This window comes from Somniosus microcephalus, chromosome 15, assembly GCF_052327205.1.
Source record: "Somniosus microcephalus isolate GS21.2 chromosome 15, FLI_Smic_1.0, whole genome shotgun sequence".
Classification (NCBI taxonomy): domain Eukaryota; kingdom Metazoa; phylum Chordata; class Chondrichthyes; order Squaliformes; family Somniosidae; genus Somniosus; species Somniosus microcephalus.
This window is the reverse complement of record NC_141001.1, coordinates 86,392,709-86,408,694: the sequence shown is the minus strand read 5'-3', so window position 1 is coordinate 86,408,694 and position 15,986 is coordinate 86,392,709. Positions and strand designations below refer to the sequence as shown.

At 50.0% G+C, this 15,986-nt stretch overlaps 1 protein-coding gene across 1 annotated transcript in view; it reads right to left on the bottom strand.

Annotated features, from left to right (window-relative positions):
- ttc17 (tetratricopeptide repeat domain 17) overlaps positions 1-15,986 on the bottom strand; it is a 133,823-nt gene that overhangs the window by 79,237 nt on the left and 38,600 nt on the right. Inside the window, exons 7-10 of the mRNA XM_086008087.1 lie at positions 14,863-15,010; positions 12,284-12,423; positions 11,513-11,673; positions 10,835-10,947 (exon numbers count right to left, since the gene is read on the bottom strand). Coding sequence (XP_085864213.1) covers positions 10,835-10,947; positions 11,513-11,673; positions 12,284-12,423; positions 14,863-15,010 — 562 coding nt within the window. The remainder of the gene's footprint in view (positions 1-10,834; positions 10,948-11,512; positions 11,674-12,283; positions 12,424-14,862; positions 15,011-15,986) is intronic.

Sequence of the window (15,986 nt, the reverse complement as noted above, 5' to 3'; positions counted from 1 at the left end):
AAAACAGAAACTGAATTTTAAAAAGGTCAAATGTCAAAAAACAATTACTATCTTAAAGTACACAACCTTCAAATTCTAGCAGTACCACTGCATTCTGGAAAGGCAACTTTGATATTTATTTAGTTCTACCACAATAGTTGTCAAATCATTAGCATGTTAAGCAAACATTATTTCAATCCACGTAGCCAATTTTTTTTCAAACCAACAAGTGCAGTTGAAGTGGTACTTCTATGGGCCAATTTTGGTGTAGTTTTTAGCGAACCAAATCTCAAAATCACAGATGTCGTCTCAATCTCAGGTAGCAAGCATTGGAGGCATAACCTTTTGTGAAAACTCAAAAGTTCATTACTACTAATTCCTCGATCTCCTGTGGCATTGATGCGCTATCAATTCTAATAAAAGGCTAGGCAGAGTTCAGAACAACAGGCTTTTATTAACTACTGAATTGCACTTCAGACAGATCAGGACTATGCCTCTTGTGGACGACCGAATGCCAGGAGCTGCCATGCGGCCGCTCTTATACTCGGTAGCCCAGGGGCGGAGTCAGCTGAGGCATAGTCAGGCACAACAGTGAAACAAGAGTGAACGACAACAACAACAACAACAACAACAGTGAACACAGTGAACTACAGTGGTTTACCACATTCACCCCTCGTTTAAAATTAAGTCCGGCGGGGTGAAGTGTATCAAAAGTTCGAGTAGGCGAGTCTGTCGGGCGGCCTCGTTTGCCGTCGAGATCTTCGTGGCGACGGTTGCGATGGTACAGCTTCCCACAACGCGTCTTGAGCGGGGTCCAGCACCGGCGTATCGTCCCCTTTGGTGTTGGGTGGGCGAGTGGGCTCCGGCTGGTCCTGGGGGCGCGGCATGCCGTCTACTGGGGTGGAATGGACAGGGGTGAGAATTGGGTCTACTGAATTTTGGGCCGTGTCGGAGGGGGTCGTGGTGGGGGGCAATGGTGGCGGGTCAGTGGACCCCGAGGGTGCCAGATCTCTAATGGAGACTGTGTCCTCCCGCCCGTCCGGGTATGCCACGTAGGCGTACTGGGGGTTGGCATGGAGGAGGTGAACCTTCTCTACCAGGGGAGCCGTTTTGTGGGACCTTACATGCTTCCTCAGCAGTACGGGCCCTGGGGACGTCAGCCAGTGTGGTAGTGAGTTACCGGATGTGGACCTCCGGGGAAAAACAAACATTCGCTCATGGGGGGTTGCGTTGGTGGCTGTACACAGCAGTGACCGGATGGAGTGGAGCGCATCGGGTAGGACATCCTGCCAACGGGAGGTCGGAAGGCCCCTAGATTTTAAGGCTAGGAGGGCCGCCTTCCAGACCGTCGCGTTCTCTCTTTCAACCTGTCCGTTCCCCCGGGGGTTGTAGCTGGTGGTCCGGCTTGAGGCAATACCTCTCATGAGCAGGTACTGACGGAGTTCGTCGCTCATGAAGGACGAGCCCCGGTCGCTATGAATATAGCTGGGAAAACCGAACAGAGCAAAGAGGTTGTGCAGGCATTTAATGACCGTAGCGGTGGTCGTGTCCGGGCAGGGGATGGCAAAAGGGAAACGGGAGTACTCATCAACTATGTTGAGGAAGTACACATTGCGGTCAGAGGAGGGGAGGGGCCCTTTAAAGTCGATACTCAGGCGCTCAAAAGGGCGGGTGGCCTTGATCAGGTTTGCTCTGTCAGGCCTATAGAAGCGCGGCTTGCACTCTGCACAGACTGGGCAGCTCCTGGTCATGGTCCTGACCTCCTCGATGGAGTAAGGCAGGTTGCGGCCCTTAATGAAATGGAAGAACCTGGTGACCCCCGGGTGGCAGAGGTCGTTGTGGAGGCCCTGTAGTCTATCGATCTGCGCGGTGGCGCATGTGCCTCGCGATAGAGCGTCTGAGGGTTCGTTGAGTTTCCCTGGCCGGTACAAGATGTCGTAATTGTAGGTGGAAAGTTCGATTCTCCACCTCAAAATCTTGTCATTTTTGATTTTACCCTTCTGCTTGTTGTTGAACATGAAAGCAACTGAACGCTGGTCAGTAAGCAGGGTAAATCGTTTTCCAGCCAGGTAGTGCCGCCAGTGGCGCACCGCCTCCACAATGGCCTGTGCCTCTTTTTCCACAGAGGAGTGTCTGAGTTCGGAGCCCTGGAGGGTTCGTGAAAAGAAGGCCACGGGTCTTCCCGCCTGGTTAAGGGTAGCGGCCAGGGCGAAGTCGGATGCATCGCTCTCCACCTGGAAGGGGATGGACTCGTCTACCGAGTGCATGGTGGCCTTGGCAATGTCATCTTTTATACGGTGAAAGGCTAAGTGGGCCTCCGCCGTCAGGGGGAAGGAAGTGGACTTGATAAGTGGACGGGCTTTGTCCGCATAATGAGGGACCCACTGGGCGTAATAGGAAAAGAAGCCCAGGCACCTTTTGAGGGCCTTGAGACAGTGGGGCAGGGGAAGTTCCATCAACGGGCGCATCCGGTCAGGGTCAGGACTGATGACTCCGTGTTTCACCACGCAACCAAGGATAGCGAGGCGGGCTGTGCGGAATATGCACTTTTCCTTGTTGTACGTGAGGTTTAGGAGTTGGGCCGTGCGGAGGAACTTATCAAGATTGGCGTCATGGTCCTGCAGGTCATGGCCGCAGATGGTCACGTTGTCTAGGTAGGGAAACGTGGCCTGTAACGCATTCTCGTCGACCATCCGGTCCATCTCCCTCTGGAAGACGGAGACACCGTTGGTGACGCCAAAAGGAACCCTGAGGAAGTGAAAAAGGCGGCCGTTTGCCTCGAAAGCTGTGTACTGGCGGTCCTCAGGGCGGATAGGGATTTGGTGGTATGCTGCCTTGAGGTCAATGGTCGAGAAAACGCGGTATTGCGCTATCTTATTAACCATGTCGGCTATGCGGGGGAGGGGGTATGCGTCCAACTGGGTGTACTTGTTGATAGTCTGGCTGTAGTCGATGACTAGGCGCTGCTTGTTGCCAGTCTTAACGACTACCACCTGGGCTCGCCAGGGGCTGGTACTATCCTCAATAATCCCCTCTTTCAGGAGCCGCGTCACCTCAGATCTTATGAAGGATCTGTCCCCGGTGCTGTATCGCCTGCTCTTTGTGGCGATAGGCTTGCAGTCGCGGGTGAGGTTGGCGAACGGGGGGGGGGGGGGGTGATTTTGAGGGTGGAGAGACTACAGGTGAGGCGTGGCGGGCAATTTAAAAACTGCTGGTTGCAGACAGTGAGCGGGGGAAGAGGTCCACCGTATGTCAAGGTGACACTCTTAAAGTGACAATGAAAGTCCAACCCCAGCAGAACGGCAGCGCAGAGATGTGGCAGGACGAATAGCTTTACATTTTTATATACGGAGCCCTTCACCGAGAGGGTCACTACGCAGTAGCCGCCGACGTCTGCTGAGTGGGATTTCGAGGCCATGGAGATCCGATGGCGCGTTGGCCGGACCGAGAGAGAATAGCGCCGTACTGTATCAGGGTGTATGAAGCTCTCCGTGCTCCCGGAATCAAAAAGGCAAGTTGTGGCGCGGCCATTTACCTGGATGTCCATCGTGGACCTGGCTAGCTGATGGGGTCTGGATTGATCCAGCGTGATGGAGGCCGCTGTGGAGTCGGTAGCGTCGCTGTAGAACCCCGGTGAGGCGGCGGTGGGTGAGTCGGGGGCCCGTTGGCAGAATGGCAGACAAGATGGCGGCGTCGGAGAGGAAGGACAAAATGGCGGCGCCCATGACGATCCCGATCCCCACGAGGCTGGAGGGAGGCAAGATGGCCGCTCCCACGAATCGCACGCGGCGCTGCTGGAGGTAGGGGTCTTCTGGCTTCTGCAGACGCCAGCGTAGTGTCCCTTCTTACCGCAGGCAGAGCAGACCGCGTTTTTCGCCGGGCAGCGCGCCCTGGGGTGTTTGGTTTGGCCACAGAAATAACATTTCTGGCTCGGGCGGGACATCGCTGCAGCAGTTGAGGCCAGGGCCCGTGGCGGCGCTGCGTCCCAAGGTGGCGGCGGCTGCGGCATCCATGAGGCGGCCGCGCGGTCCGGGGAGTAGGCCTCCATGTTCCGGTGGGCTACGTCCAACGAGAGGGTGAGTGAAATCGCCTTCTTCAGGTCGAGCTCGCTACTTTCCAGCAGTCGCTGCCGTGTGTGAGTGGACCTGAGGCCCGCCACGAGGGCGTCCCGGATGAGCTCCTCCGTATGTTCCGTGGCTGTTACTTGCTTGCATTCGCAGGCTCGGCCGAGTTCCTTCAGCGCCCGTATGTATGCTTCTGTGGGTTCCCCGGGCTGTTGTTTGCGAGACCCCAGGAGATGTCTTGCGTAAACATAGTTGACCGGGCGTGCGTATTGCTCCTTCAAGATGTCGATAGCCCCCTGGTAGCTCGTAGCGTCCCGGATAAGGGCAAAAGCTCGGTGGTTTACTTTAGAGTTCAGCACCCTGAGCTTGTCGGCATCGGCGGCGACGGTCTCGCCGGATGCAGTCAGAAAGGACTCAAAACAGTGCAGCCAGTGCGAGAACTTAGCAGTCGAGTCCGGTTCTTGCGGGTCGAGTTCCAGGCACTTGATCTTAAGAATCTGCAGCATCGTTTTTTTTTTTCAGTAGTTAATAAAATTGATGCGCTATCAATTCTAATAAAAGGCTAGGCAGAGTTCAGAACAACAGGCTTTTATTAACTACTGAATTGCACTTCAGACAGATCAGGACTATGCCTCTTGTGGACGACCGAATGCCAGGAGCTGCCATGCGGCCGCTCTTATACTCGGTAGCCCAGGGGCGGAGTCAGCTGAGGCATAGTCAGGCACAACAGTGAAACAAGAGTGAACGACAACAACAACAACAACAGTGAACACAGTGAACTACAGTGGTTTACCACAATTGCCCAGAGGTAATCCAGGGCCTGGACTGGCCTTTGACATTTACCACAGCCCTGCTGCAATGTAAAAGCAACAATATTTCACCTATTGCTGTTAATACTGCAAATCTACTGAAGAAATACACACTATTGACTCAAGAAAAAATACTGCGCACCGGATGCTGAAAGATAATGGTCTCAGATATATTTGTAATACAATATCCAAGGCTGAAAAATTGGTTAAACCAGAGTAAAGTAAAAGGTGGTGGGGGATAGAGACACATGGCAAGGGGTCACTAGCAGGATGCCAAATGGATCAGTGTTGGTGACACTGTGGCGTTGCCACATTGGGGAAACACTGTGTATGTAGATAAACCTGTATAATCCCCTTTTAACTGCTGTATTCCCCTCCCCCCGCAAGACAGTTACAAGCTGAGAGGAATAAGGCATGTTCAGACTTGCCTGCTGCTGAGAGAAGGAAAACCAATCAGGTTCCAGCAGGTGACCAATCCGTGAGTCATCACAAGTTCGCGGGCTTTACGAATTCAGTACTGTATTGAGAGAGTTGGAGTAAAGACCTATTTCTTGTAACTCGCTGTGTTGCCTATTTCTTTACGCGGGAGACTGTAGTCTCCCACATTGGTGACCCGGAATGTCGGCGGCCGAAGCCCCCGACTCACGTAGCCGTACAGAGGCCAGCAACGACCCGACGGCAACCAGCAGCAGCCCGATGTCGGCCGGCGCCGCGTCCTTGAAGCTCCCCACCTTCTGGAAACACCAAGCACCAGCTTGGTTCGCGCACACGGAGGCCCAATTCACCCTTCGCAGGGTTCAAGACGATGAAGAAAGGTACCTCCACGTAGTCTCAGCACTAGCAAGCTCCACCGCCGCCGAAGTTCTCGACCTGCTGGGGAATCCACCACAGACCGGCAAGTACTCAACCATTAAGGGCCGCTTGCTGCAGGCTTACGGCCTGTCCGGGGAGGAGAGGGCCCGTAGGCTTCTTTCACTACCAGGCCTCGGCAACTCTACCCCGACCCAGTTGATGAGCCGGATGCTTGCGCTCCTGGGCTCTGAACCGCAGTGCTTCTTGTTTCGGGCCCTTTTCCTCAGCCTGCTTCCTCAGCAGGTACAGACTGCCCTCGCGGGGTCCCCGATCACGGACTGCGTACAACTGGCAGCCGCCGCGGACAAAGTCTTCGCTGTCGCCCAACTCGGCTGTGCAGCCGCGAAGCTCCCCGACACCACCGAGCGCGCACCGCCACGCCAGGCCGCAGAACTATGCTACTACCACACGCGTTTCGGCCACAAGGCCCAACGCTGCAGAGCACCCTGCTCTTTCAATCAAACCAAGATGGCCGCCCGGCCCAACGCGCCAGCCCCGCGCCGCCGTCTAGGCCCGCGCGACCGCACCCCCGCCGCCACGATGGCCATCGGCACCGCAGGTAAACTGCTGTACATAACCGACTCCCTTTCAGGGCGCAGATTCCTTTGCGACACCGGAGCCCAATGCAGCATAATTCCTGCCTCCCAGCTCGACATCCAGGCAGGTTGCAGCGGCCCACCCCTCGTGGCGGCAAATGGCGCAGCCATCGCTACTTTTGGAAAGCGACGGGCCGAGGTTTGTTTCAACGGCCAGCGATTTACGTGGGATTTCGTGGCGGCCTCGGTGGCACATCCCTTGTTGGGCGCCGATTTTCTTTGCGCCCATGGACTCCTGGTCGACGTCCGTGACAGGCGCCTGATCGACGCAGCAACTTCTCGCTTCACTGGCCTGCCAGCAGAGCAACAGCCCGGCCCTCGTCGGGTCCTGCTCTGCCCCGGCGGATGACGACTACGCCCGCCTACTCGCAGATTTCCCGAGGCTCACACAACCGACCTTCTCAGCCGCGGCAGCCAAGCATGGTGTCGAGCACCACATCACCACTACGGGACCACCAGTGTTCGCCCGGGCCAGACGCCTGGACCCAGCCAAGATGGTGGTGGCCAAGGAAGAATTCGCCACGATGGAGAAACTGGGCATCATCCGCCGCTCGAACAGCCCCTGGTCGTCCCCCCTCCACATTGTGCCCAAGCCGGGCGGTGGCTGGCGCCCCGTGGCGACTACAGACGGCTCAACGAAGCCACCACGCCCGATAGATACCCCATTCCGCACATCCAAGACTTCTCGGCACACCGAGCAGGAAAGTCCGTCTTTTCCAAGGTCGACCTGATTCGCGGCTACCATCCGGTCCCCGTCCACCACGCAGACGTCCAGAAGACGGCGGTCATCACCCCCTTCGGACTGTTCGAGTTCCTGCGCATGCCCTTCGGGCTCAAGAACGCCGCACAGGCCTTCCAACGGCTCATGGATTCCGTCCTACGGGACCTGAGCTTCCTGGTCGTCTATCTGGACGATATCCTCGTGGCCAGCACCAGCAAGGCCGAGCACATCGCGCATTTGCGCTCTCTTTTCCAGTGCCTCAGCCAACACGGGCTAATCGTCAACCTGGCCAAATGCCAGTTCGGAGCAGCCCAAATTGACTTTCTCGGCCACAGAATCTCGCCAAGGGGAGCCATTCCCCTACCTTCCAAGGTGCAGGCAGTGGCGGACTTTCCCCAGCCCACCTCGGTCAAGGCGCTGCAGGAATTTTTGGGGATGGTCAATTTCTATCACCGTTTCGTGCCCAAGGCCGTCTCACTCATGCGCCCCCTCTACGAAGCCACCAGGGGCAAAACGGGCAAAGAGCAACTCACCTGGTCCAGCGAGATGGCGACAGCCTTCCACTAGACCAAAAGCGCCTTGGCCAACGCCACACTACTGGCCCACCCCATCCCGGGCGCCAAGACCACCCTCACCACGGACGCCTCGGATTACGCAGTCAGCGCTGTCCAGCAACAGTGGGTCGAAGGCGCGTGGCAGCCACTGGCATTTTTCAGCCGACAGCTGCGCAACAACGAGCAGGCCTACAGCACGTTCGACAGAGAGCTCCTGGCCCTGTTCCTGGCAATCCGGCACTTCCGTTTCCTCCTGGAAGGCCGGCCGTTCACCGCATTCGTGGACCACAAGCCGCTCACTTTCGCCATGGCCAAAGTAACCGAACCCTGGTCCGCGCACCAACAGCGCCAATTCAACTTCATCTCGGAGTTCACCACGGACATCCGCCACGTCGCCGGCAAGGACAATTTGGTGGCCGACTGCCTCTCAAGACCCTCGCTCCACACAGTGCACCTGGGCGTCGACTACGCCAGCATGGCGAGAGACCAGGCCGCCGACGCGGAGATCCAGGCCCTCAGGACGTCAACCACCAGCCTCACTCTGGCCGACATCCACTTCCACGCAGCCGGCACAACCCTCCTGTGCGACGTCTCTGTCCCCTCGCCTAGGCCGGTCGTCCCATCCGCCTGGCGCAAGCGAGTTTTCGACATCATCCACGGCCTCTCACATCCAGGGATGCGCGCGTCTCAGAAACTCATGTCCGCCAAGTTCGTCTGGTCTGGACTCCACAAGGATGAGACTGGACCAACACATGCGTGGCGTGTCAGCGCGCTAAGGTCCAGCAGCACACCAAGGCGCCATTGGAGTGGTTCCCGGTGCACGAGAGGCGTTTCGACCACGTCGATCTGGTAGGCCCCTTGCCGCCGTCGCACGGTTTCACACACCTGCTCACGATCGTCGACCGCACCACCAGATGGCCCAAGGCGGTTCCCCTCGCCTCCACCACCACCACGACCGACGTCGCGCGAGCATTCGTCTCGACATGGGTGGCCCGGTTCGGCGTGCCGACCGACATATCCTCGGACAGAGGCCCCCAGTTCACCTCCCACTTGTGGAATGCCATCACCGCCGGCCTCGGCACCAAGTTGCACAGGACAACAGCCTACCACCCGCAGGCCAACGGGCTCTGCGAGCGTTTTCATCGTTCCTTGAAAGCCTCCCTCCGCGCCAGCCTGGCCGACACCAGCTGGATCGACAAACTACCCTGGGTCCTCCTGGGATTGCGCACCGCGCCCAAAGAGGACCTCCGCGGCCGAGATGGTCTACGGCCAACCGCTCAGAGTACCAGGCGACTTCCTCCCCCTGACAACGGAGCCGTGGTCGGCCGCCAGACAGCTTTCCCTGCACCAGGACGCGGCCCAGCAATTCCGTCCAGTGCCCACTTCGCAACACGGCCCGCAGCCGTCCTATGTGCCTCGGGACTTACGACATGCGGAGTTCATCTTCGTGCGCTGGGACGCGCACAGAGGCCCACTGCAGGCACCATACACCGGCCCCTTCTCAGTATTGGAGACGGGGGACAAAGCTTTTCTTATCGACGTCGGCGGGAAGCCGGACCTTATTTCAGTAGACCGCCTCAAACCGGCGCACCTGGACCTCAGCTTCCCGTTTCGTCCGGCTCTTCCCCCACGGCGGGGCAGACCTCCCGCGTTGGCGGCGGCCCCACAAGAGGACCAAGACACGCCAGAACCTTACTTCCCGGCTGCCGCCCCACCTTCGCCGGCAGCCCGTCCAGCCAGCCCACCGGCAGACCAGCCGACAAACCAACCGGCCGACCTCCCAAACAACCCTCCTCACACGCCAGATGGCTACTACAGCCGCTACGGCCGTTTGGTCAAACCTCCGCAGAGACTGACTTTTACAGTTAACGAGGATTCTGGGGGGGGGGGGGGGGGGGGGCGTATGTTGGGGAAACACTATGTAGAGAAACCTGTATAATCCCCTTTTAACTGCTGTATTCCCCTCCCCCCGCAAGACAGTTGCAAGCTGAGAGGAATAAGGCATGTTCAGACTTGCCTGCTGCTGAGAGAAGGAAAACCAATCAGGTTCCAGCAGGTGACCAATCCGTGAGTCATCACAGGTTCGTGGGCTTTACGAATTCAGTACTGTATTGTGAGAGTTGGAGTAAAGACCTATTTCTTGTAGCTCGCTGTGTTGCCTATTCCTTTATGTGGGAGACTGTAGTCTCCCACAACACTACGGTTTTGAGCGTATATAAAAGATTTGGAAACAGGAACAGAAATAAAGCTATATAAGTTTACAGATGACAGCAAATGGGGGGGGGGGGGGTTAAATAACAGGGAACAAAGGGCTCAAGATAGGTTAGGAAGCTGGGGTGATGGGTGGTGGCACATGGCACTTAATGTGAACAAATGGAAGGTAAGGAGACTAGGGAAGAGAAATAAACAATAGGAATATAGATTAAATGACTCTAGGCTACTGGACACAACACACTCAAGGGAATAGTGAGTACTGATGGATGGCTCGCTAAAACTGACAGTGTAGTATGCAGCAGCAAGGAAGACTAAGTGGATCTCAGGATGTATAGCCAGTGGGAGAGAGCACAAACCCCTAGAGGCAATAATGAGTCTGTACAAGTTACACCTGATGTACTATGTACACAATTCTAGCACTACAGATAGGGTATCCAGGCATGAGGCAGTGCTGGACAGAGCAACCAAATTGACACCTAGCTTAAGGCATCTGAGCTATGAGGAGCAGTTGAAGAGCCTATGCTGCTTACTCTGAAGAGATGGTTCAGGGTAAATATTATTCAATTTGAGATCCTTAAGAGAAAAAATAAATTGATCCCTAATAATATATTTGAGATTGCCACAAACTCTGCAAACATCAGTTCCAAGCCAAGACAATGCAAAAATAGTTTGTGTATAGGGTGGTGGACATGTGGAATGAGCAGCACAGAGAACATAAAAAGAATCAATAGATATTTAAGGGAGTGGTCAATTGGGGGGTGTTAATTTTTGGGACCAGACAATGGAAAATCTTTTCCAACCCTCTGCTTTCCTCTTTTCCTACATGCTTCTGATATTAAATAAAGTCACTATTATAATACTAGGGTTAGCTTTGAGGATCATGGTACATGGATTTTTAATTGGTTTGATACCATTAACATTCTTCTAAAAAAAGTCATCCCCAGGAGCCTGGAATTTCCTAGATAAGGAGTTGAATACAGTGGGAGTGAACTGAAAATTCATCAACCATGAATTGTTTAAACAGCTAATTTTCTTCATTTTATACCTGTACATGTTCTACTGTGTCAAATAGGTCTCCTCTGGTATAGCGCACAGGACGATCCCACTGGCAGTGTAAAACTTGCTGTTTGTTAATCCAACGACAAATCTGGTGGTTTCCTGGAAAATAAAAACATAGATCTGAACTCCTTACTGATCTCACATTTTGGAGCATCACAGTCAAAGATGGTTTTACACATTTTGTGACCTACACTGCTCATCTGATTTTTTTCTAGAAGGGGATGCTAAGCCACTTTTTATAAGTTGGCTCCTGGATAATTTATTGGCTAATATGACAAAGAAATAAGACAAATTAGATGCAAAACCGTTTTCAATAAGAATGTAAAAATTAAATATTAAATATGTTGACTCCTATATTTATTACTGTACTTCATTAAACAACCATCTTTATTATCAATTACCTCAAACAAAACTGACATTATACTTTGAAATTATTCCAAAAGACGACCCAAGAATTTAAAATTCTTCAATACTTTTAAGTCCAAATATTGTTAAAAAAAACACTATTTTCCCTTGGTTTAAGTTTGACTACTTCACTTATACCTACATGTTTACCTGCAAAATAACTACCTAACTTCAGGCAGTAGCTAACATGGTCAGTTAAGTACAATGAAATTTCCAACAATGCTGTTTCACAACTTGCACCAAAAGACACTGAATTTACCTAGCTGAGTCTCTTTAGCCATTTGTGTTTCATGGATTATATTTCTCAGCAGCTGCTCATCTTGCATAACTTTGTGCTTCTCCAGCAATTCCTGCTGTCTCAGGTAATTATCATGCTGCTTCTGGTACTCCTTCAGTTCATTTAACGTCCGCTGCAGAGATCTAAATATATGAAACAACATAATAGGTCCCAATACACAAAGGCAAAAAATAACTGTAAATGGGATGAAGTTATGATCCAAACATGTAAATTTACTTCCACTGCAAATCAACATTTTCTGGAGTTGCATTTGTAAATTATCTTTTTACAAGACTGTTTTAGTGAGATCTGAAATGACTCACTAATAATGCTCCTGTACTACAATTTTCACATAACTGTCCTTGGAATACATTTGTGAGAAAAATATAAAGGGGGATTATTATTCAACTGGGGTTAGTTGCATGAATATAATAAGACAGAAGAATAGATTTCCAGCAGTCTCTCTTTACAAAAACAGTGACAGAGATTGCAGAGAACTACGGACTGAAAAAAAGCATTGAAGTTTGTGCGGTTAAACAGATTCAATAGTAGCCTTCAAAAAGGGAATTGAATAATTACTTGAAGGAGAAAAAAATGCAAGGTTATGGGGAAAGAATAGGGGAGTGGGACTAACTGGATTACTCTTCGGAAGAGCTGGCGCAGACTAGATGGGCCGAATGGCCTGCATCTGTGCTGTAATATTCCATGATAAAAACAAATTAGTAACAGTGTTTCTCCTCCACCCCACCATACCTGTGCTGTGCCTCGAGTTTTTGCTCCAGCTTCTGCTGGCACAGGACGGCATGCTTCCTTTTCACTGCATGTTCAAAACCAGGCCTTATAAGCAGTGCCTGATCATAGCATAGTACCGAATGGTTATACTCCCCCAACATCTGGAAGAGAAAAATATAAATTACATCAAAATTACATCCAGAATTAAGATACCTATTAATCCTGGACACCATCCTACACTATATGCCATACTTGTCCGGGTGGTGCTTGATACTGCTGCTGGTACCAGAAAGCAGAAAAGGTCTCCACTTCTGGACACTGATTTTAGCAGCCATCATAATCATTTTGATTTTTTTTAATGTTTCTTTGTTTGTATCATCCACTGGTTCCTCATAGAAGATAGGAGCAGGAGTAGGCCATTCGGTCCCTCGAGCCTGCTCTGCCATTCAATGCAATCATGGCTGATCATCCAAATTCAGTACCCTGTCCCTGCTTTCTCCCCATATCCCTTGATCCCCTTAGCCTTAAGAAATATATCTAACTCCTTCTTGAATATATTTAATGAATTGGCCTCAACTGTCTTCTGTGGTAGAGAATTCCACAGGTTCACCACTCTCTAGGTGAAGAGATTCCTCCTCATCGCAGTCCTAAATGGCTTACCCCATATCCTTAGACTGTGACCCCTGGTTCTGGACTCCCCCGTCATCGGGAACAGCCTTCCTGCATCTAGTCTGTCTAGTCCTGTTAGAATTTTATAAGTTTCAATGAGATCCCCTCTCATTCTTCTAAACTCTAGCGAATATAAGCCTAATCGACCCAATCTCTCTTCATAAGTCATTCCTTCCATCCCAGGTATCAGTCTGGTGAATCTTCGCTGCACTCCCTCCATGGCAAGAACATCCTTCCTCAGATAAGGCGACCAGAACTGCACACAATACTCAAGGTGTGGTCTCACCAAGGCCCCGTACAACTGCAGCAAGACATTCTTGCTCCTGTACGCGAATCCTCTCGCTATGAAGGCCAGCATACCATTTGCCTTCTTAACCGCCTGCATGTTTACCTTCCTCATTGGTAGATTTGCCACCTATAGTCATATTGCAGACAAACAACAGTGTTCAAATAACACTATTTTGTGATTTTATTTATGACATCCAAACCAGGATTTTTTGGTCCATGGGCACTTTCCATGTGCGACGCTTTCCATGCACGATCGATACTACAAGTGTGATGGAGTGCAACACAATGTGAAAGACATTTGCAAGACACAAGGCTTTGAGAATTACATTGATACAAAATAGAAAGTATAATGTAATTTAGAAATTTACATGCTGTGTGACAATTATGCCATTCAGTTGTAAAGAGTCAGATTTTTGAAAATATTTCATATTACTGGATATTTGGTTTCTTGTTCTTTCTATATTCTAACTGTCATAACATAACACATCAATTACATTTCTGGTTTCACAACAAATAAAGCTCCTTAACAGACTTAAATGCAGCAAATAACATTTTCACACAGTCTATATGTAAAAAGCAACAAAGGTTGATCTGGCAGCATTGGATTTAACTAGATGACCAGAATGTGAATCATAGTTTGGGGCGGGGTGGGAGGGTGATAAAGGAAAGTGACAAACATTTTTAAATGTTTATTCAAAGGAACCAAAAGTATCATTCAAAAAAAGTGACAGTGGCCCTTAGCACAGATGCAGTGGGACAAAGGTTCCCCCACCACCTGCAAACGGTTAAATTCCTATTCTTAGGGGCCTAAAAAAGATGCGGGGTTCAACATCAGATGTCATAAAAAAACTTGAAATTTATACTTGTATCCTAGCATTTAGTATCCTCGTGTCCATAACTACTCGCACTCAAGAAAACTGAAAAACACCGAATCCTGGTTACATCAGAATGCAACATTTTCCTTCATCTCCATTTGCTCGCCTCATTGACTATTGGCTTGAGCTGCACCATCACGTTGCACATCCAAACCAACACTCAGCCAGTTCTCCACAAATAGATCAGATCAACAAATATATCCCCTTTCTTTTACACTTTCCTTTAATCAATCATCCTTCAATTGTTATCCCTGTTACTTGCAATAGAAGAGAAGGTATATCCCTTGAAGGTGTACACAACATTTAACATGGTTAAGTTAATCACTATTTGACGTGTCCTAAATTCTTACTGCAGCTGAAAAATGTCAAGGCTCATATGATGACTGCACTAGCACCAAGGAACACACACAAAACAAACTATTAGCATTTCAACTGATGTAGCAAACAAAGAAAGTACAGAAATTCTTGTGGTAACTCTACAAATAACGATAAAAATTCAACAGTTACATGTGATGAACCAGATTTTTGATATGTGCACTCAAAACAATAAACCTTCAAAATATAAGTATATACAATCCATTTAAAAAAGTAACAAATCTATACCACAACTGTAATAGTTTCCCTTCTAGCTCTAATTTGACTTGTTTGCATATAAAGAAATGTTAGACAATAATGTAAAGAAATAATTTGTTGCATAAAAATTTTAAAATATTTCACGTACAAAGAATGGAAACAAAATTAATCAGAGAAAAGATTCAGCATACTTACAGCATAAATGTTTCCAAGAGTGTAGTGACTTGTGAGAAAGTCAGTGGATACATCCAGTGCTGCATGAACCAATATGGCTGCGTCTGCTGAGAAATGGGCTCGATGCAAGACATTGGCCAAATTCATTAATGCTATATCTTTATGTTGCCTGTTTAAAATATAATAATAATAATCAACTTTAGTGTCATTGTTAGTGCACAAGTGCAGTACAACGAAATGTAGGCTTGCGGCTCCCGAGAGTGTACATTTAGATTAAGACATTTAAACATTCAACATACATTTGGCTTGTAATACATTAACATAAACATAACCATAATAAAGTGCATTGGCAGATGTGCAGGCTTTAGAGTTTATTTGTGGAGTTCAGTAGGATGACAGCCCTGGGGAAGAAGCTGTTCCTAAATCTGGTCGTACGGGTGCGAATGCATCTGTAGCGTCTCCCAGATGGCAGGAGGGCGAACAGACTGTGGCTGGAGTGGGTAGGGTCTTTGATGATGGTCCGTGGCCTCCGTAAACAGCGTTTCTGGTATATGTGCTCTGTGGTCGGTAGCCATAGCGTAATGAACTTAATTTTTCTAAGAAATTCACAAGTGCTTTAAGCTCATTTAACTAGTTTATACCATCAGTAATAAACAGAAACTTGAATTATTGGATAGAATTGGACCTCATTTATGTGCTTTCCCGAACCGTCAACATTGGTTCTACAATGCGTGAAGGGATACAAACTAAATGACTCAGCTGCTGCTTCCATTACTCCTGAAATGTAAATCTTTCTAAATGTAAAGTCCTGGATTATTCTTTGTGTATTTGTACCACATGCAAGCTTAATATTTTTTATGCACAGGTTCACAGTTGGACCTTTCAACAAGTGCATAGAACACAACCATAGGGAGAGTACAGTATTCCGATTCTGCTGCATTTAAGCTTTTGAGGTGCCATTATAGGGCAGACCTTGACACCACATCGTTGTGAAGGCAGAGCTAGACATGGCAGGTTGACTGTTGTGCTCAAATTTAACACTTTAGCCCCTCTAGCAGACAGAAAGTGATGGAATTCTATGATACAATTCCATATGCAGACAATTATCCTATGTGCCGGCAACATCATATGGTATGTACCCTTCC